This window comes from Leptidea sinapis, chromosome 33 (genome assembly GCF_905404315.1).
Source record: "Leptidea sinapis chromosome 33, ilLepSina1.1, whole genome shotgun sequence".
NCBI lineage: Eukaryota > Metazoa > Arthropoda > Insecta > Lepidoptera > Pieridae > Leptidea > Leptidea sinapis.
In genome coordinates, this window is record NC_066297.1 from 3341968 (window position 1) to 3368713 (window position 26746).

Consider the following 26746-nt stretch of genomic DNA (forward strand, 5'->3'; position numbering starts at 1 on the left):
AAAACCACAGGTCAAACTTCATGTATGTACTGCGTTCTATGAATGATGCATTCTTTTAATGTATATATTTAATGGCTAGTGACCCCTATGTCTCTTCTTCTTCTTCTCTTCTCTCTTGTTTGAACCTTCCTGCTGCCAATTAGAGAGCTTAATATTAGTGCGTGCACAAGTAACTGAAATAAAACAATGATTACATATTAACTATAATCAGTACTGATTATGGTATACTATATATTTGTTAAAATTGTAGCTTTAACAAAACTATTAACGTAGCTAACTTCCGGCTTTTTCCATAACCTATCTACCCTTAGTTTAACTTACAGATACATTGCTGTCACCGTTTAATGACAAGATTATCTTGACTTATCTATCCATAGGTATGTCCAATACAGTTATAGTCCAATGCTATCTGTCAATAGGTTATTGAAATGTAAGTAAGCGTAAAAGAATAGATTTGTCACCGTCTAGTAACTTAAACTAAAGTATAGATAGGTTATTGAAAATGGCCGTTAATTTTCTGTCGGTTATTATCTATCGAATAAAAACAAAAAAAAAAATTGATGTGTTTTGTTTTATTTCGGAATTAATTTCTGCCAGTTGGTTCCTTATAATGTAATTTTGGATAAGATCTGTATTCTAGAAGGCATCTCTTTTATGCACTGTTTTGAAAACGGTGATAAAACACTTTATCACTATATTTTGTTGAAATATTACATTTTATAAAAAAGATAGCTTAAATAGGTAATCGGGGAGCCATAATACATTCACTTCCACTCAACATATTAGGGAGGAGGGGATTGCTGAAAAATAGCTCTGCATCGAAACATGAATCCATGATGTCAGGTGAAGCTGAGTCTTTTCCTTTTGCCTATTGTTTAATCGCGTAGCCTAATTATTCATTTTATTTTTGTAATGTTTTTATGGCAATAAATAATTTATTTATTTGTTTATGAATATTGAGATGTCTTCGGGAATACAGGATCCAGAGGTGTACTCGTTGAACTATGAAATAAGTTTCCTTACGCGTTGTTTCCAAGACGATGACACGTGGGTTCCTATATAAAAAGCGCGTACCGTAATTCCCGCGGTGCAAGAGAAAATGGACTCCATCCAAATGAAATGTTCATTTGGTGTACGGTATAAGTCTTGTCGTCCAATAACTCTATCCTGGAGTAAATTTGCATTGGAACTAGATTGTCCACAGTCTGCTATGAAAAGATCTTGGGGTATTTTGTTCACGTTGCTCGACCTCTTCCTCGTAATTTAGACAAACAGATAGTCATAGGGAAGGTGGAGGACAAAAAACCACGCAGACAAGCCTACTACTTTCGACCGCAATAAAAAGAGCCGAGGACCGAAAGGAGTGGAAGGTTTTAGTGACCAACTTACAAAAACTTTGAGGTACGGACACGACCTTCAGAAATTAAGAATACGACCAAAAAGAAGAAGATAAGTCTTTTGCCTCTGGAGCAATGTTAACGCGAGCGGCTTCTATTTCCAGGTCACCTCGACGAGGAGGAGGGCCACTACCAATGGATCGAGGGTCTCGCCATTTTGATATCTGTTATAGTCGTCGTCATAGTCACAGCATTCAACGATTACACGAAAGAAAGGCAATTCAGGTAAGATCTCCTGTTTATATATATTTCAATTTTAGATCATTAATACGTCTTGATGAATTATGAGAGTTGTGAAAACTTGGAAAAACAATTTAGTTTAGAACTAACATCTATTTTGAGCAATTTACGCACACTAACACAAAGTGTCATACAAATCGCGATTGTAAGACGTAGCTTTCACGCACACTAAACTAATATTCCCTGCCTGTTTTTATAGGTTGTCTAACAGTAAGAGACTCTATCTAGATGTATTAATTATCTAAGATTTCAATATTATTTTGAGACACCGCGTGGCGAGCATGAAAGTCTAAGTGCCTATGTTTTCGCCACCAAAAACCCTCGCTATGTAAACGCAAGATATAGATACAAATATATATATGTGTGTGTGTATATATGTGCAAGAATTACCCAATCAAAGATATGACCTTTTATGATCGAAACAACTATATCTTAAAGTTTTTGTTGCTCTTACCAGAGGGCTCCAGTCGAGGATAGAAGGCGAGCACAAGTTCGCCGTGATACGAGGCAGCGAGGTGAAGCAGATCCCCATCAGCGACATCGTGGTGGGAGACATCTGCCAGATCAAGTATGGGGACCTGCTGCCCGCAGACGGCGTCCTGCTGCAGAGCAACGATCTAAAGGTACACAAGCTGCCATGGAGCCTGAACAAATACCTACAGATATTTATTGTTCAGGAAATCTTAACATTCAAGATCCGCATTATTCTTATCTTTATTTATTTATTTATTCAACAGAAACAAACGGTTACATTCATAAATTGATTACATAAACAGGATATTAAATCTAGATCTAAAGTTCCCTAATTTTTAAAACAGCCAATACAGATATGAAAATTAGTAAGTTACAACAAACAATATAATTCTTAATTTGGTTACAAGTTTTTAAATGTATGGTTACAGCATTTTTAAATGAAGCTAATGACTTAAACTTGAAAAGGTCTAAGTGGCAAAGTTCGGTATTCATATAATCACACACTCTTCTGATAAAACAATTTTTAACATAAACGGTCCTGCTATGCGGAATGCTAAATAACGGTTTACTAACACATTTACGCTCACATCTTCGGGGTACTCTAAATGTAATGTTATGCAAAAGGGCTGGAACGTCAATCACGTTATTGAAATTCTCAATAATTGCGACGAAACTGTAAAGACCATAATGTTGAATTTTTTTTATCTTGGGAAGCATTATTCCCAACTTCCATAAGTAATGAAGACGAAACAATTTTACTTTCAGAACGCTTTTAAACAGGATGATATGGTACGCTATATCATGGTTTTGATTTTTTATGTCCTTAGTATGTACTAAGCTCTAGCTAGCTCTAGGCAGGTTGTAGTTGATATACGTGAGTTTCTCTAAAGGTGCAACTGATAAAGGTCCAAGTTATGGGGAGCTCGCTGCGATCATAGGGCAAATGACGAAATCGTAGTTCGTTGCTCCAACGATATTAATTATTAGTTCTATCTTCCCAATGACTACTGCGGAACGATATCATGTACATCGCATACACTCAGGCAAGGCCAGAAATATAGTATACTCAAACAAAAGCAGACGATATCCAGGTGATAGTAATTTTTTAATTATAAAAAACGACGGGGCAAACAACCCCGTATTAATAATGATAACGGAAGTGATCACCGACATTCATTTGAGCGCCGCATTCGTCCGTTGATGATTGACGTAAAAAAAAACTCACCAACTCCAATGTTGAAAAAAAAGGTTGGAAATGTTAGTGGCTTGTAATGGACATATCGATATGATTTAGATACTTTGGATTACCGTACTAATTATAGAAGAAGCTGTTAAATTTTCGTATAAAATAAATAACATTTGGATAGTGATATTTTAAATTATTTCACCGGATAGTAACTAATTGACAATATATTTTACAACAATCGTGACTTATCACCGTATAAATACTGTTGGCCCCTATATAATATGTTTATTATGTAACACACTAAGTGGAAACATTTGCAACGCCCGAGAACAGATAACGCTGATTGCAGCAAACAATGTCAAGAAATTATTGCGATAAAAAGTAATCTTGCTTTGATACATTCCATTTTTTTGTGACAATAAAGGTGAGCAGGACGTTCAGCCGACTGTAATTGATACGCCCTGCCCATTACAAACAGGATTCTTGAAAAATGCAAAAATTCTGAGTGGCGCAACAATTGCGCTCGTCTCGTTTGCCCAGTAATTTCACTAGCTACGGCGCCCTTCTGACCGAAACATAATAATGTTTACACGGCAGAAATAGGCGCCGTTGTGGTACCCATAATATAGCCGGTATTCTGTACAAAGGAGCCTCCCACTCACCCCTGGTAAATTTGTACAAACACACCACACCTCAACCAACGGCAATTCAACTGTCGGACAAGTCAATGTTATAAATCTAAAATCTAAGGTCAAACTTTTAAATACTCTTCGAAATACAAGTAAGAAAGCTGAGAGTCCATTCACATATTTGAAGGCCGGTGTTGTGTTGTTACACTATGATGGGTATGGGAGACTTCGATAATTTACATCACAGATAATATTTCGAGCAAGATAACAATCATCTTATAACACTTTCATCATCAGCCGGAAGACGTCCACTGCTGGACAAAGGCCTCCCCCAAAGATTTCCACGACGATCGGTCCTGCGCTGCCCTCATCCAACGTATTTCGGCGATCCTAACCAAATCGTCGGTCCATCTTGTGGGGGGCCCAACCAACACTGCGTCTTCCGGTACGGTGTCGCCATTCGAGGACTTTTCGGCCCCACAGGCCATCTGTCCGTCGATCTATGTGTCCTGCCCTGTCTTGTGCTACTTCAGTTTCGCAATCATCGTTCTCCTACCGATCTCCTCATTTCTGATTCCATCTCTCAGGGAATATCCGAGTATCCCTCCCCATTTCCATCTGAGATTGAACACTTTATGAAGTTAAAGTTATATATGAATGAAATTGATATTATAATGGTGTGATCATGTGGATGAAAGTAGATTGAATGTGAATTGAATGTTCGTAAGCTCTCCTAAACCTTCGGGAAACTAACGTGTTGGTAATTTTTGTTAGATTTTGTCGAGGACTTCAATCGCGGGTCAATCAAATAACATTACATATGCACCCATTCCATGCGGATCAAATAAGTAGAGAACAGAATACATCAATCAAATTTTTAACTACTTATTTTTGCAAGCGAAAACCAACCTTTTTAGAAAATTTCATATAATATGATTCAGTGCAAAATAAAGTCCAATGGGGCTTTTGGAGAGAATATTCCCAGTAGTCTCTAGACTTAAAGTCGTATCGGTTCGGTAATACCTACAGTAGCCGATAATACCACAAAGTGGTTGTGCGAGGCATTAAGTTATTAGAAAACGCGCCGTTGTGGAATGTTACCAACTCTTAATGAGATGCGGGTGAAATTTCTTATTTTGACGCAATGTTCGGTGTTGATAATTGGCTGCTGGAAGATTGTGTGAGCTATCAGAAGTGGTGTTTTAGCCGACTGAAAGACCAATCATTGTAAACGTTGGGGCTCAAAGTTTTATTGAATTTCGTTGGCAGTTTATGTCGTAACAGATGCAGATGCTCAATGTATATATATGCTCGGGATGTAAAAAGGCGTAACAGTAGTCTCGTCTCCGTAGGTAACAGAATCTACATGTTGGGGACTCAGTCAGCCTGTGGCCAATAATAGATCTTCTTATCTGGTCTTGTGTGAAAGATGGGGTCCTTCTATACGATATCTACATTAGGCGAATGTGTGTGCGCACGGCACCACATTGTGTCTCCGTATCTGCAGAATGGTGACGCACGTTGCGGGGGGAGGAGAGGAGTAGGTGCGGGCTCATGACTGACGCGACACTGATTACTGTTTGCGATACCGCTGATAGTGGAATACCGCATTGTTATCTGTGCTCCCTTGACTATGTCACCAGGGTAATTGATGTCCGCTGATTGATTTTAATCTATTAATAGATAATACATGTTCCCTGTTGCCTCTCAATATAATATTAATGGTGATAATCAATGTTACCACCAAGGATAAAACATGCACTTGTTAAACCTACTACCTCGGTCTGTTGGCTGTTGTATTACATATTACATACACCATGATCATAGAAAATTTACAAAACACAATCGTTAAATATTTTTGTATGGTTAGGTACTAAAGCATACAGACATGATACCACACTTTGGGAATGGAGCGACCGCCATAATATTAAATTTAAAAAGAGGCCCGCTGAGTTTGATGCGTCTGTTTCACTCTTTTTTGTTACTGTTTTGAATGAAAGTATTTGAGTTTTGGATCCTAAACAATTGGGACTATGAACTTGAATGTTTGTACAGAGGTTCCTTTATTGAACACTAAGGTGTTTAGGATTTAATTTACATATTAAGTGTAAATATAAAATAGGGAATAAACTGTTGTAAAAATGTCAGTTAACCCCACAAAATATATATATTATATACAAAATCTCAGATGCCTGCTGTTAGTAATAAATGCAGTGTAATGAAACCAGTGGCTCCTTTGCACAGGATGCTAGATTATGGGTACCATGGGTACATCGATGCCTATTTATGCCGCGAAGCAGTAATGTATAAACATTATAGTGATTCGGTCTGAAGGGCGTTGTAGCTAGTGAAATTACTGGGCAAATGAGACTTAACATCTTATCTCTCAAAGTGACGAACGCAATTGTAGTGCCGCTCAGAATTTTTGGGTTTTCCAAGAATCCTGAGCGGCACTGCATTGTACTGGGTAGGGCGTATCAATTACCATCAGCTGAACGTCCAGCTCCCTTATTGTCATAAAAAAATAGTGTTTTTCATCATTTTATCCCCAAGAGAGTGAAACGATGTGTCTTATGGACAGCACCAAGTTCAGATTCAATCCATCTCTTGACGTCTGGTATAGCGAATCTCTATGAGCGGCTAGATTGCACTTTCCATCACTTAAGAAAAACTATAATAATAGTTTTCAACAAATTAGTGTGGTTTCAAAATTACGCATTGAAACGAAATATTTTAAAAACTAAGAATTGGAAATGCATACTCATTCCATTTTTAAATTGTTATTCTCTCATTTTCCAGATTGACGAGTCTTCGTTAACGGGAGAATCGGACCATGTCAAGAAGGGAGAATCTTTTGATCCCATGGTGCTATCTGGTACTCACGTAATGGAAGGTAATTCATTCACCGTGTTTTATGGTTTATGGGCGTACAGTCCCGAACACATCATGGCTCACCACCTTACCACCACAGAAATAACGACAGAGACCTTTCATACGTTAATAAGTTTGCGTGACGTCATCAGCCTGTCGCAGTAACCTAAAACCTTTGTCGTGTCTACCAAAGAGGATGTAAATACTACGTGATAAGAGGCGGGACTGCCTAAGTAAAAATTTAAATTGAGTTTAGTTTGAAACGTGCAATGATTTGACATAAGTTGAAAATAGCAGTAATTACGAAGCCGATTTGAAAGCGAACTGTTGCTTAAAACGTAGTGGATTTCGGCTATCGTCCGTTTAATACAAGATAATAGCCGTCATCTGTCAATCTATCAATGACTGCACGTGTCATACAATCAAGTGAACCGCTTTTTTTCTTAGAGAGTTCCGCTAGCCTGGGGTCTACCTGGAATAACGTCACTGTGACGACTAATATGTCCTTCGTGGATTATATTAGTTAGTAGTGAATTATGAAGTCTCTAAAGTATAAATAAAAAATCACAGAGAGCACATTTTTTCTTACGAGGGCTGCACTAAAAGTATCGGGCATTCCCGATACTTTCCATTGAATATTTCCACTGTTCCTGTCATATTAAAATCTTTTTAATTGAAAACTTAAACTAAACCATCCGCGGTACAGCCCCGACCTAAGCCCTAATGATTTCTATACTTTCCCTAAAATAAAGAATAAATTGCGTGGTCAGAGATTTTCATCACCTGAAGAAGCTGTGGATGCCTACAAAACGGCCATTTTAGAGACCCCAACTTCCGAATGGAAAGGTTGCTTCAATGATTGTTTCCATCGTATGGAAAAATGTGTCAAATTTCGCGGAGAATACTTCGAAAAGCAATAAATACATTTTTAAATAGTAATTTTGTGTCACTTCCTTGATTCCCGAAATTTTCAGTGCCGCCCTCGTAGTACATTTCCGTAGTCTTTAGATTAACATTTGAGTTATGGCTAGAAATTTTTACTAGTATGTAATACTTTAGTTTACCCAGTATTTTTATAATCCCACCCTTTTGATATTTTATTATAAAACCCAGGTTCTGGTAAGATGTTGGTAACAGCGGTCGGTGTGAACTCTCAGGCTGGTATCATTTTCACTCTACTCGGCGCCGCCGTGGACAAACAGGAGAAAGAGATCAAGCAGATGAAGAAGGGTCAGTATTTACAACTCTCCATATCCGCTTGTCCTACTGTCATACATTATTTCTGCCGTTGCTAAGATTTCGCTCACACTTAGGCCTCATTCACACGAGCTAAAAAAGCGTAGCGTTTTAAAAGCGCTGGCATAAACATCCGAGTGCATATTCTTTGTCGTTTTAAGCTTTTTTAACGAATACAATGAGGCTGCGAAAGAGAATGAGTCCTAAGACTGTGATTAAAATGTTCACATTGGCTCAACAGATGGTGTAGTTATATTTGTTTTAATTCTACTAAAGAAAATCTCATCTGCTGAGCCAAACGAACCAGAAGATAAAAGATAACCCTAGTGACATACATTTGAAACTTTTATCATCGCGGAACTTTAACATAGTATTTTATTAAGACGGGTACTCACGATATATATTTTATTAATTTTATGGCGATATTTCGATCCAATTGATGAATGAATGAACCGTCGTCGCGGCGGAACAGCGGATGGGGCAAATTAATAAAATATATATCGTGAGTACCCGTCTTAATAATAACCTTAGTGACGTCAGAAACAAACGCTAAGAAGATAGCTGATGATTAGCAATACATGCATACTATGTTCATATAAACTAATACGCGATATAGGCACTTAGACTAAGATCTACAGACAGTACTTAGCCTTTCCTCAGACTTTACTTACATAGGACTTGGAACTTGACTTTCATTAATTGGATTGTTTTACACTCCGCTAAGTTTTACGTGAGTAAAGTTTGAGCAAAGTCTAAGTACGCTTTATAGATCTCAACCTTAATGCCCTATGAATAAAGAATATAGCTCCGCTTGTTTAGATATAGATCATTTAATTATTATTGAAGGGTGATATTAAGCGACAATTTATTGAATATACTGTACTACTGGTTATGAAATTACTAATAGTTATTTATGTTGTGAAATAAGGTGTATTAAAACACGAATATGGGTGAATGTGATATTAATATCACATGAGTGTTTTAATACCTAATTATAAACAGTTGCATACAAGACTTTATCTACACCCATTTTATTAATCCTCTATAAAACATTCCGAAACAGTTTGCTTACTGCTAAACTAAACACACAATGTCCTAATAACCATTACATCATCCAAATGAGTGTTGTAATGAAATTCAGTACAACATTACAACACTCGTTTGGATGATTTTATAGTTTCTAGGACTGGCTTTTTTAATGTTTGCAATTAGCTACCTGTTTTAGAATCTTTAATAGAGGATTTAAAGCATGGGTGTAGATAAATATTTTAAATCAACTTGAAATTGAATTGTAAAATAGTAGCTTTTATATTATTATCAAACTTAAAGCAAAGATTCAAGATTCAGATTAATATTATACTTCAGACATGTTAAGTTTTATTGATGATTTTCATTTTCATAGATGATATTAATATCACCCTTCTGTTAAGACCTCAAGTCGACGCGAGTGTAGTTGCATAGCATCTAGTGAAGTGCGCTTTGTTTACGAAACAGGGATCGCTTTCATGCTGGTGATAATTTTTATTCGTAATATATATTTGGCCGGAGAGAGCAAGAGCTCTAAATATACTTTTTGTTGATCTTTTTTATGTGAAAAATTGACTATAGGTATATTATGTAAAAAAAACTTGAAAAATTTAAAGTGTAACGCCGTCGATCCCTTCTTATTGGTTTATTGTTTCCAATTTATCGTATGAATTGCTACTCGGGATTTTCGTGTTTACAATTTATAAACATCAGAGTTATTCGAACGATCTCGAACCATCCAGTATGAGCGACATAATCTGCACTCATTTATCTACTGTAAAATAAATATGCTGCAGTTATTTACAATAAAAAACACACACGAATTGCGAAAGCGATCTCTTTTTACAAAATGAAGCGTACCCGATGTCATCTCATGGCTACTGCGCTCCTGTCACTGAGAATTCTCTCGATTAAATTGGTGAAATGGAAATCTTACAATGCGCTGATCTCTATCTTACAGGTATAAGATAGACAGGCTATCACGTGACAGCTACTTTTTATATCGACATGAAGCGCCACCGTGAGCGTATTATGAAACGATTTTGACATTACATTAAAGAACTACTATTAGTTCCAAGTCGTAGATAGAAGATGACCAATAGACGCGTCGCTAAAATTAAATAATAATGTGGCAGAGACACATAAATTAGATTGGTTATGAGAGTAAGCGAGATACACACAATATCTGCTGTCCCAGTTCATCGGCTCCCAACAAACAATGGCAGCCGTGGTGCAATATTATTTATTTTAAATTCTAATTCAATAAATTCTGATTGTTAATACGTAATTGAGTTATTTGGTGTGAATTCAGTAATTGTTAAAATATGTGACGTTGTGGTCAGTTACGATGTACAAATCCTCCAGAACGAAAAAAAACAAAACATAACACACGTCACAGACTATCGCTGTCTCATTTACATACGCTGACAGCGAATCTAGGGTTCATATTCTATCTACGTTCCAAGTACACTCACGTCAGTCACAACTGCTATCAGCGCTAAAACCAAAATGGCGGCGACTAGTGTCGATATCCTGTCTGCTTATAAATATTAAAGCACACTATAAACGCTGACTTTTATATTTTTATCAATTATTATTATTAATATTAATTTAACATAAACAACCAACTAGATATTGTAAGATATTTCCATTTAATTCACCAATTTAATTCATTTTACATGAGATTATTTTATGTTTTCATTTCAAGATATTACCTAGTTGTTGACAATGATTTGTATGTGTATGACTAATTGCCTGTCCCATTGTTTTGTTAGCATGATGTCATCCCCAGTAGAAAACTAGTATTCCTTTTAGATATTAATTATATACAAATAAAATAATCTCGTTACTATTTCTAAAATAATAGACCGTTCACACGCTAGCGACTTTTTATTATTACAAAAAATGTGTGAGTCAATAGTGTGTGACGGTCCTAAATTGGATGAATAAAAGCGAATATGTAAATGCAAATGCTTCGCTCAAGTATTGGTGCAATTTTATTTTGTCGAAAATCTTACGTGTAAGTAGTTAATATTATGGGTGCAATGTATTTTATTTAAATTGTGAATTAGATGCCCTCTTAAAACAATTAACAAGGCATTGGTCGTGTTAATGACTCAACGACAGGTATTTGAAGCATCCATGTCTACCATCAAAGATGCCATCTTCTTGGTGACATGATAACGATAGTTATATATCAATATCTTAATATAATAACAAAGTATATTAGCATTATACATAATGGTACAATTGCACCAATAGTTGTGCGTAATAAACCCTTAGATTTAGCGGCACACATAGTGACCTGTTCAATGACATGCAACTTTTGTTTCCCCACCCCGTACCCTCGCCCCGACCGCCGCACGCCCGTCGCCGACGAAACGATTAAACATACACATTTAATTGCATCGTGTGTCTGTCGTGTTGGCATGATGTGATCCCTGTAAATGTGTATGCTTGTCTTGTGAACGTGGGCCCGACATTGGCGCAAGTAGAAGCTAAAAAACAACGGAAGGGCACCCAACGCAAGAGCCTCACCGGTAAGACTCCTATACCTAGCTGTCTCCTGCTTCACCTTGACCTTGGCGGCGCGACGCTCGTGTCGGCTTCAATGCTTAAACAAATAGATAGTTCAATAGTTTCGACCCGATTTCACATCAATTATTCGTTTAACAGATTTCCGCTAGTTGCAGAAAGCATCCTTAAAGTTAATGTTTCATTATAATATCACATGCTATCTTTGACTGTCAAAATGAAAAAAAAAGTCACGGGATTATATTTATATAGATCCTCTATTAAAGATTCTAAAACGGTTAGATTATTGCTAACATCAAAACACCCAATGTCCTAATAACCATTATATGCTATGAAATTCAGTACAACATTACATCATCCGTTTTCATTACAACACTCGTTTGGATGATGTAACGGTTACTAGGACTGGCTTTTTTAATGTTAGCAGTAACTAATCTTTTATAGAGGATTCGTATTATGGGTGTAGATAAAGTCTTGTATGCAACTGTTGATAATTAGGTATTAAAACACTCATGTTATACTATTATAACATTCGTGTTTTAATACCCCTTATTACACAACAGTTGCATAAATAACTATTAATGAAATTAAACATTAACTTTCAGGATGCTTTCTATAACAGCATCAGTACCCTTCATTTAAACGTCATTAAAATGCGTTTTGGTAACATCTTAAAGACAAGTCATTTCTTGGTAAACAACCACGATATTTATCTAAATCAATATAATTAATTTCACAATTAAGACCCGTTTCTGATGCAGAAAAATGTTGTGAATCTGAATTTCTGGTTAAGGCAACAGATTCAGGATTAAATGTAGTAATAATTGTATTATTGCACTGTTATGCATTATTGTCAAAAGATTCTGAAAACATGGTTGTAAGCTGAGACATCTTCCGATCTTCCGGAATATGTATGTGCTTAAAGGTTCTGTAAAGTTTATTTTTATACATTTTAGTATGATTGAAATCGGGTCTGAAACTAATCTTCAATAAAAAGGTAAATTAAACAATTAATATTTATATAATAATAAAATCTTTCCCCTTAGTATTTCAATATGATTCGATAATTAAATTCGTCTCTAAGTGTGTAATAACAATACGCTAATTTGGCTTTTATTAATTATTAAACTCTTTCCAAATTGAAGCAACGCTTTTATATTTGTCTGTGGTGTACTTTTACTGTCAATGTGTTGAGGATTGCCTTGATTTGGTGATCTTTTAAAATGTTTGCGGTTTTGTTTTCATAATTTTTAATGAATAGGTGATGAAGATGCTTTGGCAAGCGGTAATGCGGGCGCCAACCATGCACGCGCGGAGGACAACCACGTGGCACCGGCCAGTGACAAACCCGCGCCCGAGGCGTCCCACAAGAAGGAGAAGTCGGTGCTTCAAGCCAAGCTGACCAAGCTGGCTATACAGGTCACCTACCACTACATTCATTTTACTTTAACGCGAATCACGCGAGTGTTCCGAAGAGCTCTTTCACCTGATTCCTGCCGCCGAATTCGACTTTCGTACGACACGTCACAAATTAGGATATCATCCTCACCAGCTGGATGTGTGGCGTTCCTCCACAGTGCGGTTTTTAAGGAACTTTCTTCCACTTCCAACAAATCAGTAGAATGAGGTTCCTTGTGCGGTGTTTCCGGGACGCGCCAAAAAAAGCGCGTACACCTTCCTTAAATGCCTGCAACACTCCTGTGATTCCTCTGGTGTTGCAAGAGAATGTGGGCGGCGGTGATCACTTAACATCTTGTACGTACGTTTGTCTTCCTCTTCTTTAAAAAAATCTCAGATGGAGTAGGTAGAAGTATGCATAATAATATGCAAAATTTAATGTATATTAAATTTTTATTCTTATCAATTGATTTAGAACAAATTTAATGCAATAAAGTTGCTTACAATTTGTGCACGTTACTTAATAATTGGGTTAATTTTGGCAGATCGGTTACGCCGGTTCGACGATAGCTGTTCTCACCGTGGTCATCCTGATAATCCAGTTCTGCGTGCACACGTTCGTGATAGAGGGCAAGGAGTGGAAGGCCACGTACATCAACAACCTGGTGAAGCATCTCATCATCGGTGTCACCGTGCTCGTGGTCGCTGTTCCTGAAGGGCTACCGCTCGCTGTAACACTCTCTCTTGCTTATTCTGTTAAGGTAAGAAAGATACCAATATTTTATTTTTTTATTTATTGTTCAAAATATACAAGAAACAAACTACTAGACAATTTAAGCCATCCTCATGAAACTTAAGTGTTTATGTTAGGAATAGCGAGTTCACTTATTCTACACTTAAAATATTTTAATATTAAATAATAATTATTCTAAAAAAATCCATTTAAAGTCGAAAAATAATTACATATAATAAAAAGACTGAATTAAATAGCAACGCGGAGACAAATCAATATAAAAACAATAGAAATAATGAGATAATGAGACACCTATGGCTATGTTCATTAGTAATAGGCATTTCCTAGAGTATATGGCCATGATCAGCGGCACTCATTCCCAAGAAATGTCTCTTACATCGCCCTAAAAACAATGATTTTGTATTACTGGTATCTCTAATAGAATATGGCAAATCATTGACGATTTCGGGCAATATATAGTTCCATTTTCTTTTAGCATATATGTTATTGGTTTTTTTCCATATCGACTTATATATATATTATATATCAGATTGACTGTACCAGTGGTATCAATACCCTTTCCATAGGAGACAGGCGTGTTAATTTTGATATTTTTACTGACCTGTTTGACATTTGGTAATGAAAATGTAGAACATTTAGTTTTATTTGAATTTAATAACAGTTATCATATTTGTGTTATATACGCTAATTTCTTGATTAAATATTCACAGAAACAATTAAGTGATACCTAAACAATGAATTTACTGAAAATAACAGAAACTCCAACGTTTTTTGTTTCCTAAAAGTATGATATTTTCCATGTTTTAAAGGGGCATGTGGTGCCTTCGGGGTGATCGAACTGCAATGATTTAAAAGCGCACTCAAATGTTAAGTTATGGGTGCTTGTTTCATCATCATCGTCATCAGCCGGAAGACGTCCACTGCTGGACAAAGGCCTCCACCAAAGAATTCTACAACGATCGGTCCTGCGCTGCCCTCATCCAACGTATTCCGGCGATCTTGATCAGATCGTCGGTCCATATTGTGGGGGCCTACCAACACTGCGTCTTCCGGTACGTGGTCGCCATTCGAGGACTTTACTACGCCAACTACCAATGTGCCCTGCCCACTGCCACTTCAGTTTCGCAATCATTTGTACTATGTGTGTGTGACTTAGTTCTCCTACGAATCTAAATGAGGGGATCCTCATTTCTGATTCGATCTCGCATTGAAACTCCGAGCATAGCCGAGTGTTCAGGCGTCAAAAAACGTGCACGGCGGTACTTCGAAACTTACTTACAATGTTGTTGTTGCATCTGTCATCTGTCAGCTATCTCGCATCCTTCTATATATATGAAACTTCTATTGTAATTAATGAGTAGGTACTTACATTAAAACGTTTCAACAATTTATTCGGTATTGTCATTTTAATAAGTACGTCCAGTGTACGAGTAACGTACAATATGTATATAATATATCAATGGGCATGGGTTAAAATGATGGCAACCATTTGTGCATTGCAGAAAATGATGAAAGACAACAACCTGGTGCGGCACTTGGACGCCTGCGAGACTATGGGTAATGCGACCGCCATCTGTTCCGACAAGACCGGTACTCTCACCACCAACCGCATGACAGTCGTGCAGTCCTACATCTGCGAGAAGCTGTGCAAGGTCACGCCCAACTTCCGCGACATCCCGGCCCAGGTCGGCGACACCATGATCGAGGGCATGTCCATCAACAGCGCGTTCACCTCCAGGATTATGGTGAGTGAAGCTGGGAACCAAGTTCTTTTTTTTATGAAAATAAGGGACGAGACGAGCAGGACGTCCAGCTGATGGTAATTGATACACCCTGCCCATTACAATGCAGTGCCGCTCAGGATTCTTGAAAAACCCCAAAAATTCTGAGCGGCACTACAACTGCGCTGCGCATTTTGAGGCATAAGATGTTAAGTCCCATTTGCCCAGTAATTTTACTAGCATTGTAATGGGCAGGGCGTATCTATTTTTTATTTATTTAATTCAGAGACATCTCCATATATATTAGTAAATGTATTAGTAACAATATTTATTATGAACTACGTTAGTATTATTAGTGAAATATATTTATAAACCAAGAGCTAACTGTATCCAGTGTTTCTGGAAGGAACAGTCAGCTCTGGCAGCAATCATCTTTAGGATGCTGTTACTGCTTACACGTAGACGCTGCAACATGGAGACCGCTTTTTTGCGCATTATGGCATGGAAACCGTCCACACATGCCTCAGCAAACATTCCAGAAGCGCTACAACGCCACGGCAGCCCTAACAGCCTCCTAAACGCATTATTATATGTGACACGTAGAACGCTCTAAGCCCCGCGCGAATATGACACCCACAAGCTACTCGAGTAAAAAGACTGGCAGAATGCTTTGAATAATAACGCTTTAACATTATTTGTGCTTCGAGCAAACCTGCGGGCGAGCATATTACTCCTCACTGACAGCGCTCTACGCTCCCGCTCTATGTCATAGTCATCTCTTAAGTCATTCGAAATGATGTGACCTAAATATTTAAACTTATCAACAATCTCTAGCTTTTTATTTGCGAGAAATAAGCAAGGATAATTTCGTGACTTGTGTTTTGGAGTTCGAAATATCATAACTTGACTCTTTAATGAGTTATATTTTAAGCCGTGAGCCGCTGCATATGTCTCGCAAATGGAAATAAGCTTCCTAAGTCCTCCGATTGAGGGACTAAGCAGTACCATATCATCTGCGAAACTAAGATTATTGCAACAGGTTTCATCTATGTGATATCCAACGTGTGTGCTGCTCAGCTCCTCAATTAAGTGATTCATATAAAGATTAAAGAGTAACGGAGACGTTAAACCTCCCTGTCTAACACCACATTCTAATCGATATTCATCTGACAGAGCACCCATCCACCTCAGCTGATTTTTTTGATTGTTATACCAATACTTGATTAGGGCAGTGAACCGTTCTGGCACTCCTGCACTTCTCATCTTGTCCCACAGTACTGGATATGACACCAGGTCAAACGCCTTAGACAAGTCTAGAAAGCAGGCAAATACTGAGGTTTTCCTATTGGTATAGTACCCGACAGTATGCTTCAAGGTTAATATAGCACTTTCCGTTGACGTACCAGTTCTAAAACCAAATTGCGCATCATGGATTTGAATATAAACACCAAGTTGCTTATTGAGCAAGCTGTCAAGTATCTTAGCCGCGGTAGTAGCAAGGGATATGGGACGGTAGTTGCTCATGTCAGAAGTGTCACCTGTTTTATTCTTCACAACAGGGATGACAATAGTTCGCATTAATGCTTCCGGTAAATATGAATGACCTATACACAAAGTGTAAAACAGAGAGAGAACACGCGGAAGATGAACACCAGCATACTTAAAGTGCTCGATGCTGAGACTGTCATACCCAGGAGATTTTCCACGTTGCATTTTTGAAATAATATCCGAAATGCACTTGGCCGGTATTTTTATGTTTTCATACGTATTTAAGACCTCAGCATCGCTCACCTTGTACAGATCGGAATGCAGGGGTGACCGTATACAAAAATGGTTTTTAAAATTATTCGCATTATGCTCATTTGCATCACCAATATATACTGGGAAGGTCGGTTTAACATTGAGGCTCTTTGTATTATTCCAAAATTTTTTGAAATCTTTGGTAGCCTGATTAGAAGCAAGTTGGTCCATTTTAAACTGATCCTGCCTATCCTGACACCATTTTAATTTGGACTTAAAAATTTTTTTAGCTTCTGTCATCTCATTATATGTTTTACCCTTTGGGGACGTGCTTCAAGAACCCACATTTGATATTTTAATCGCGCCTCTTTGTGAGGCCCCTTAACATACTTATTCCACCCAATAATATGGTTAGATTTTTTGAAAATTCTATTCTTATATGATATAGCAGCTCCGTATGACAATGTTTTTACAATTTTATCATACATATTATCAAGAATGGCTTGATGACTTCTATTATTACAGTACTTATCGCAACAACTAATCATTTCTGGGGGTATTCCGATAGTTCTAAATTCAGCATCACATAATGCATGATATTGATTTATTTGATCGTTGTTTCTAAGACCCCACTTAGCTGTTTCGCTTAGTAATCTTATACCCTCTATTGATCTCTTAAGCGACTTGCAATTAAAACTGATTTTATTGTTATAGTTTTCCATCTCTTTAATAACAGTGTTTTAATATAATATCTAATACAATTAATCCTTTTATGATTTATCAGCACCTAAATGTTTTTTGCTATTTTTCCTCTCGTGAAAATTAACAAAACGCCGAAACGCTATGCCTGATGGCCACAACTTATCATCTAAGAACGTATCTATTTTACATTTGTTCACGAAAAGTTTATAGGAGTTATAATCTCGTTGCTTTTTCATACTAATTTTTACTAAAGAAATCTTTTCTTGAGTTTTCTCATTCACATAATAATGTCTTCTTCAGACACATTCTTATCTACATTTGAAATAAATAGTGGTACCTTTGTCTGCCGCTTTGAACTTTGGATGAATTTTTTCGGAGTCAAGAATAGCACAGCCCGTTTGACTTATAAAACGATTTCTTAGCCTCCGCTTCTGAACCAGTGTCCATTCTTCAGTTGGTTTAAATTTTTTCCACTCACCATCTCTTTGAGTTACCTCTGCGAATGAGGCGCTATTTGTTGTATCCTTTTCTGTACAAGTTATTTTCATAATATTATTGTACATCTGTTTACACGAAGGCTCAGCTGTTCTATTCAATAATGGAAACGAGCAACCATCCTTATTATTGACAAGGCACGAGCGTCTCTCAGAAACTGATGCCGTCTCCTTTGCAACTAACGTCTTATTTACAAGTACCTGCGATTGTGTAGGTGACGACGGCTGTATCTTCCCACTCACACTGTTAATAGCGGGCGACGGATGACTTGAGTGCAATAATTCATTTTGTTCACGTAAGGGAGGTGAACAATCTATATTGTCTTCGTTATTTAATGAAAGTGCTAAAGTTTCGCTATCACAAAATTTCGAAGTACCCTCTCTTTTCAAATTTACATTTCGAAACTCATCCGTAACTGTTTCTTTTTCACAATATTTTTTACAATTATCATTTAGTTCATCTCTTGTAACGTAATTGTGTTGGATTAGTTGCATCGATTTTTCTAAAATTAATATCTTTTTTAGCAACACTGTCACGTCAACATGGTCAAAAGTAACAGGTGGTAATTTCACTACTTGGCTACAAAAGTTGGTACCAGTTCAGGGTCCGTTTCCTTAAATAGACAGATTATGTCTTCTATATTCCGCAATGACTTCCCTTGGCGTTTTCTTGTATTCGGCCGCTTATTCACGGATTCAAAAAGTAAAGACTTCGCCGTCTCGATTTCATTCTCATTAAACGAACTTTCACAAATTTTCACAAGGCTTTGCTCATCCATAACGTCTAATTTATTTTGTACAAAAGCCAAAACTTCACATATCACAATATTACAATTTGAACATTTTAATATTTTCGAGTTATTCATTGTCGTAGCAAGTGTCAATCTATTACCATCAGCTAAACGCTTTGCTCGTCTGGTTCCTTGTTTTCATAAAAAAAGTCAGGTCTGCTTTGAAACAAAATAAGAATAATATTATTGACACACTTTTATCTTGCCCCAAACTAGGAATATCTTGTACAAAACAACGATATATTTAATACAATATACTTACTTAAACATACATATAAACATCCATGACTCGGAAACAAACAATAAATGACCTACACTGCACCTACCGGGATTTAAACCCGAGTCTCTAGTAGAGCTTACTAGTCAGGGTAACTAACCATTCGGCTATATGGCCAAAATAGAAATTGATTCATGAATAAAATATGATGTTGTTTATTGCAGCCATCGCAAGACCCCACGGGCCCGCCCATGCAGGTCGGAAACAAAACGGAGTGCGCGCTACTCGGGTTTGTGTGCGCTCTCGGGCAGAGCTACGACGCGGTACGAGAGCGACACCCCGAGGAGTCGTTGACGCGCGTGTACACGTTCAATTCCGTGAGGAAGAGTATGTCAACCGTGATCCCGCATCAGGGAGGCTACCGGCTCTACACCAAGGGTGCCTCCGAGATCGTGCTCAAGAAGTGAGTCCCACATCCTGTCCTCAGTGCCTCTATTGTTTTTTTATAGAAAAGGAATACAATCGAGCGTACGGGTCATTCCCTTGCAACAGGCTCCTGTGCACAGGATGCCGGCTAGATGCTATGGGTGCCACAACATGGTTTCTGCCGTGAAACAGTAATGTGTAAACATTACTGTGTTTCGGTGTGAAGGGCGCCGTTGCTAGTGCAGTCAGTGGGCAAATGAGACCTAATACAATTAATAAAATGACGATAATAATTTTGATATTCTTATGTTTATCACTTTTGTTTAACTTGAAATTAATATCATTATAAAATATTAAATGAGTTACAATTTTGGATTTGTAAAATTAAAATAAATAGATTTTTTGGATTTTATTCTAAGTTTTTTTTAAATAATAATATTACTTTATTTCATCTTTTTCGTACACTCACTGCAAGTAACTTAATTTACTAAATGTACAATATTTATTGTATAATACTAATTATTAAAATCTTTTTATCGTTAATTGAAATAAAATAATAGTATATAAATATAGTATAAATAATAATAAAGTTGGAACAACGATAGGAAATCCGATTTTCTGTTTGATCTGTCTTTAAAGGTTGTTGTGGTCATATGTTTTGAGAAACGAAATCAATAAATTGTACGTGTCTGTCAGGTGCGCGTTCATCTACGGGCACGAGGGTCGTCTGGAGAAGTTCACTCGCGACATGCAGGACCGGCTCGTGAAGCAGGTCATAGAGCCGATGGCCTGCGACGGACTGAGGACCATCTCCGTGGCCTACAGGGACTTCGTGCCCGGAAAGGCGGAGATTAATCAGGTGATACCCTGTCTATTTTTATTTTATTTTATGAAAGTAAGGGACGAGTCGAGCAGGACGTTAAGTTGATGGTAATTGATACGCCCTGCCCATTACAAGCCGGTACTGCAGGATTACTGAAAAAACTGCGCTCATCACCTTGAGACACTTATGACATAAGAGTCTCAAGGTGACTAGCGTGAGTATCTTAATACTAAGTCTAAGATCAGTAATTTTACTAGCTAAGGCGCCCTCAGACACCGTTGTACCCTTAATCTAGCCCTCACTGGTAAAATGAGATCTGAGAAGTGTACCTTGCTGTGCAGCCCACACTTGTACTGTAGGTACAGTCACTCGAGACAGACATACGTTCGTAGATTTAATTGGCATGGGTGAGGCTTAACCGCGTGCTATTTGTGCCTTTTATAATAAACCCTTCGTTAAACAATTTACGTAAGCGACCTATTTTTTTTTAAATATATTCTTGAAGTTCTCAGTAAAATGTAGTACAAGTCTTACAAAGTTAATTTGAACTTCAAATTTTGAAAAAAAGTTTTGAAAATCCAAGTGCACATCTCGATTCGATTATAAATCGCGAAGAGAAAACTTAGATCTGAAAACCTTAAATTAGTAATTATATTATTTCTAGATACTACTTCCGCTTAGGTAACAAATGGCTCTCCGAGAGAGATGAAGTGGCGCAAGAAACTCTCCCACCACTCTTTTTAATAAAATATACAATACTGTACTGTCATTGCTATTGCTATAAACTAATCATAATCTAATCCCAGGCTGTCCGATCACTTTGATATTCAGCTATAGAGTTGTAGGATTTAGCCTTCATTTAAAGTATTTAATTAATGTTGTGAATTGTTTTTTTTTAACCTGTTATGAGTAGAAACTGTAAAATCATTTAGTATATGTATGTATTGTTATTTAATGTAATTCAATTTAATTGTGATTTAATTTTTAAAACATAGAAATTTTTACATTTAATGTACTTATTTGCTTTTTACATAAGAATGTTATTTGTGCCTATGATTGAGGTAGCACTCAACTTGTAGTTTTGTCTATATTTTTTTGTGCGATAAATAAATATAAATAGGGAGTATTTTCTTTTTCCAGGTGCACATAGACCAGGAACCAAACTGGGACGACGAGGACAACATTGTTAACAACCTCACCTGCCTTTGTGTCGTCGGTATTGAGGACCCTGTCAGGCCCGAGGTATAACATGGTGCATTATTTTATCTCTAAGTACCTTGACATCCTTTTAGATCAACTAATCCTGTTATCCAGAATGTGCATGTGATAATTTAGCACTTAAATTAGTTGTCTAGTAACTAAGTTACATGTGACGCAATTTATGATTAAAATTAAACAAATAAATGTGAACTATTTAATGCTTTTTAGAAATACCATACTTTTTTTTTGCTCCATATCTAATACATGAATCATAAACTTATATTTCAACGTTTTAGATACTTTATGATCTTATGTAAAAATTAACACTTCAGAACTATTACAATTATTTTACATTAAAAAGTTTATCTCTCAGAAAAATCAACTTTCATCCATAATTTCAATGACTGTCTTACAAATTTTCGATCAGGTCACGTGTCCTGACGCGAATTTAACATTTTATCCATCCATCAAACACATCCCAAGAAAAGTGCTCAACGCCGCTAAAGAAGTTTTCATTTCAAATACCTATTTTTGTACATGTTTTATTTTATTTTTGGGCTGTTAGGGTGATATCTATTAAGTTATGATAAGATATCTATCTTATAACAACCTTTTTCTGAATTATTGTTAACGTGTCTCAGGTGCCGGAAGCGATCCGAAAGTGTCAAAAAGCTGGTATAACAGTACGAATGGTAACCGGAGACAACGTGAACACAGCCAGGTCTATCGCAGTCAAGTGTGGCATCCTCAAACCTTCAGACGATTTCCTTATTCTTGAGGGCAAGGAGTTCAACACCCGGATCCGAGATGCTAATGGAGAGGTCAGTACAATTTTATCTTATTTATAATCAAAAGAGAGGATCAAATTGTATTTTTGAATACCATCATCCTGGGACCTTGACTGCATTTCATTTAAATAACTGCTTACTTAAAATTATAAAATAAAATTTTCTTTACACTTGGTGGACCAGCAGTTTTCCTATAGAGGCCTTGTACAGGTACTTATTTTGGTAATGTGCCATAAAATATTTCATATATTAATAATTTTATGGTCGCTCCATGTATTCTGTACATTGACTAGGTATTGCATAGAATACCTGAATTACATAGATTGTCAGTATCATATTATGATATCTATATAGATGTGGAAATTTTATTTTTGTAACCATCAATTTATTTATTAAAAACACTATTGATATAAAAAATAATAAAAAAAAGAGTTAAATAATCTAATAAAATTAATAAATTACAAATATTAAATTTTAATAAGAACGCTTAAGAAAGGCAGGTAGCCATGAAGCTGACAATTTTATCTCTTTGTATGGCCAAACTTATCCTTTGACAGAGGTATGTACTAGACCTTGGGTCACCTGTCAAATCGGTAAGACACCTGGATAACTCTGTTATGAGTTTTTGTGTCGATGTACACCAAGGACCCAGCGTCTACATATGATGTAGAAATTTATATATTTTTTTATTCTAATAAACGCCTTTTTGGATTGTTTCAATCCAATACCATTGTCAACAAGTAAGTAACAACTATGTTGCAGGTACAACAACATTTGGTGGACAAAGTGTGGCCGAAGCTCCGCGTGTTGGCGCGCTCTTCTCCGACAGACAAGTACACGTTAGTGAAGGGAATGATCGAGTCCAAAGCCTTCGATACGAGGGAAGTGGTTGCTGTCACTGGGGACGGTACTAACGATGGTCCCGCGCTCAAAAAGGCTGATGTTGGTTTTGCTATGGTGAGAACTTTTTATATACACAGGTATGAAGAAAAAAAAACAATTAAAAAACACTTCGCATAATATAGTTTTCGTGCCTGACCCCGCTGCCGCCTACTATTTATATCATACATGATATTTCATATTGTTACTGGGTTTATAGTATCCATAATTAAAGGCAGAATTGGTATAAAGTTTAATTTGTATGTGATCATTTTGTTACTGTCCTCTATAAATATATGATTTACAATCTTACTTCGTTTACTTTGAAAAATGGTTACACGATATGACATATCGTACAATAAATGTTTTTTCCTGGTGTTAACATTATGGTTATAAAATAATAATTGATAAGAAATGGATCTGTTGGCTTTGGACAAGAACGTCGATTGATGCGTTCGTTTATTTGTTTGTATGCAACAGGGTATAGCTGGAACGGACGTGGCGAAGGAGGCGTCGGACATAATCCTGACGGACGACAACTTCTCGTCGATCGTGAAGGCTGTGATGTGGGGCCGCAACGTGTACGACTCTATCGCCAAGTTCCTGCAGTTCCAGCTCACTGTCAACGTCGTGGCCGTCATCGTAGCTTTCATCGGCGCCTGCGCGATACAGGACAGTCCGCTCAAGGTACCATTCATACAGAAAATTTAATTATTTGAAGTTATACTTCTATGCGCGTTATGAAAAAATGATGAGAGTTAAATTTTAAGATGCGCGCGCATCACTGGAACACAAATTTGTACATAGTAGTAAGGATCTGTCATTTAAACCCACATTTTCTAATTCAGTCCATATTATTGAAGATAATGTCTACCAATATCAGCCCGCTTACTTGGTTATAGAATAATAATATAATAATATTGACACACTTCTACACAAATTATCTTGCTCCAAACTAGGCATAGCCTTTACTCTGGGTACAAGACAACGTTATATCTCATACAATATACTTACTCAAACATACATAAATACAAATAAACATCCATGACTCGGAAACAAACATTCATATTCATCATATAAATGATTGCACCTACCGGGATTCGAACCCGGGACCACTAGCTTAGTAGTCAGGGTCACTATCCATTCGACTATATGGGTCTTCATACTTATTCATCAGAATACCAGTCGATTGTGACTCACTCTTGTCTGCTTACAGGCCGTACAAATGTTGTGGGTGAACCTTATCATGGACACGCTAGCGTCACTGGCGCTGGCCACGGAGATGCCAACATCGGACCTGCTGCTCCGCAAGCCCTACGGCCGCACCAAGCCACTCATCTCCCGCACCATGATGAAGAACATCCTGGGCCAGGCCGTATACCAGCTCTTCATCATCTTCTCTCTTCTCTTTATTGGTACCGTCACCACACTTTCTTATGAAATATATCAAATGAAAAGGAGGAATGTGTGAATTAAATCTGGACAGATCTGGGACACCATGGTCCATCACTAATAACAGTATACTCCGCTAGTGGCGGTACATTTGTCCCGTACGTGGGGTTAAAATGTAAAAGCGGCTCAATATTTTAAAGTGTACTTCAAAAGTTTATATTGCGACAGACGCATAACGTGTTATTTACTCATTAGCCTCTAGCCCCTTCAAAACAATAAATGCACAATATATAACGAAGAATTTAATATAAGATATATCTTAATGTTTGCAATAAATTTATAATATAGTTTATGAAACAGAATTTTATTTTGTTTTTTATACATTTGATATGTGTTTGATACAAATTAAATCATTATTTTATGTTCAGGTATTACTCCATAGTTCTTATTGTCACTCTTATTTTTTGTTTCATTCTATCACATTATTAGACTGCTTGCCTTCTCTTTATTAATATGTTATCAATCAGAGTTCGAACTACAATAACATCTTCTAGCCTCAGTACACCTCGCCTCATTTGATGTAGGAATGTTCAAAAAAGAGGGCACTCTTACAAACTCTTTTTCAAGTCGTGTCCTACGCATCACTGTAGGTACTCCACGATCTAAAATCGTCATAGAAGAAAGTCAATCAAAAATCAAAGACACATTTCTAACGTATACTAGACGAATATCCATCTATATTATATGGCATCAAACTTAGTGGAGAAATAAACAAGAAAAACGTTTACCACTCAAGGTCTTCTACAAAGCAAGCAGGATACTTACCAACTTATTTGGACGTCAAAGATAAAAAATAAATTAACTGATATTGTGCTAAGGGTGTAGTGCTGTTTCATTTGGTGCTTAAGATTATAACGTATTTATAACAGGGGACCGAATGCTCAACATCCCATCGGGCCGCGGCCAGCAGCTCAGCTCAGAACCAAGCCAGCACTTCACCATCATCTTCAACACGTTCGTCATGATGACGCTCTTCAACGAGATCAACGCGCGCAAGATCCACGGCCAGCGGAACGTGTTCCAGGGACTCTTCACTAATCCCATCTTCTACTCCATCTGGATAGGAACTGCCTTGTCTCAGGTATTATGCTTTTTTTTTAAATATCACATAAATCTATGGATCTGTTGTGTACAAGCTATTTTCTCCTTCCTTTTTTGGAGTTCATCTGTAGCTAATTTATTAAGTTTTAAAACTTTCAAGACTATTCAAACCCAGTCTGGCTAGAAGTTATGTCGTGAAATCGTAATAAAGCATAATATATGTATTGTTTATGAATGTCTCAGCAATAAATATAAGATAATTACCAACATTATTTAGTTGTAATGCAGGCTTTTAATCTATCTGGTCATAAATCGATCTATGCACTCTTTCCATGGGATATTTAGAACTTAGATTTAGGCATGTTTTTTAAAAATTAAATTATAATTCCAATTCTGGGCTTGACGAGAGTAGTTTTCAGCTCTAAGTGACCTGAAAATGACTGACAGCTCCCTCTGTGCAAGTCAATAATTGTAATTCTGTTTTCTTTGAAGGAAAATATAATGGAAAGAATTAATTTTATTTATTAACAGAAACAAACGGTCACTCGTCTGTAGAATTATTTAATGGAACGTTTAGCTAATGGTATACGCCCTGCCCATAACATTGAAGTGCGCTGAGGATTTTTGAAAAAGCCAAAAATTCTGAGCGCACAACAATTACGCTCGTCACCTTGAGTCATACGATGTTAAGTCTCATTTACCGAATACCGCTTACACATTACTGCT

The 26746-nt window shown here is 37.0% G+C and overlaps 1 protein-coding gene across 6 annotated transcripts in view; it reads left to right on the plus strand.

The window, feature by feature from the left end:
* LOC126974770 (plasma membrane calcium-transporting ATPase 3) overlaps positions 1-26746 on the plus strand; it is a 221106-nt gene that overhangs the window by 179950 nt on the left and 14410 nt on the right. For 4 of the 6 annotated variants that reach the window (XM_050822432.1, XM_050822437.1, XM_050822435.1 and 1 more), the window contains 16 exons: positions 1502-1622; positions 2095-2260; positions 6726-6819; positions 7911-8027; positions 11555-11599; positions 12856-13013; positions 13538-13753; positions 15249-15491; positions 19636-19874; positions 20534-20696; positions 21801-21902; positions 22502-22681; positions 23411-23605; positions 24008-24214; positions 24744-24942; positions 25849-26060. In XM_050822432.1, the coding sequence (XP_050678389.1) occupies positions 1502-1622; positions 2095-2260; positions 6726-6819; positions 7911-8027; positions 11555-11599; positions 12856-13013; positions 13538-13753; positions 15249-15491; positions 19636-19874; positions 20534-20696; positions 21801-21902; positions 22502-22681; positions 23411-23605; positions 24008-24214; positions 24744-24942; positions 25849-26060 (2657 nt within the window). The remainder of the gene's footprint in view (positions 1-1501; positions 1623-2094; positions 2261-6725; positions 6820-7910; positions 8028-11554; positions 11600-12855; positions 13014-13537; positions 13754-15248; positions 15492-19635; positions 19875-20533; positions 20697-21800; positions 21903-22501; positions 22682-23410; positions 23606-24007; positions 24215-24743; positions 24943-25848; positions 26061-26746) is intronic. The other 2 variants (XM_050822434.1, XM_050822438.1) reach the window with 1 other exon arrangement.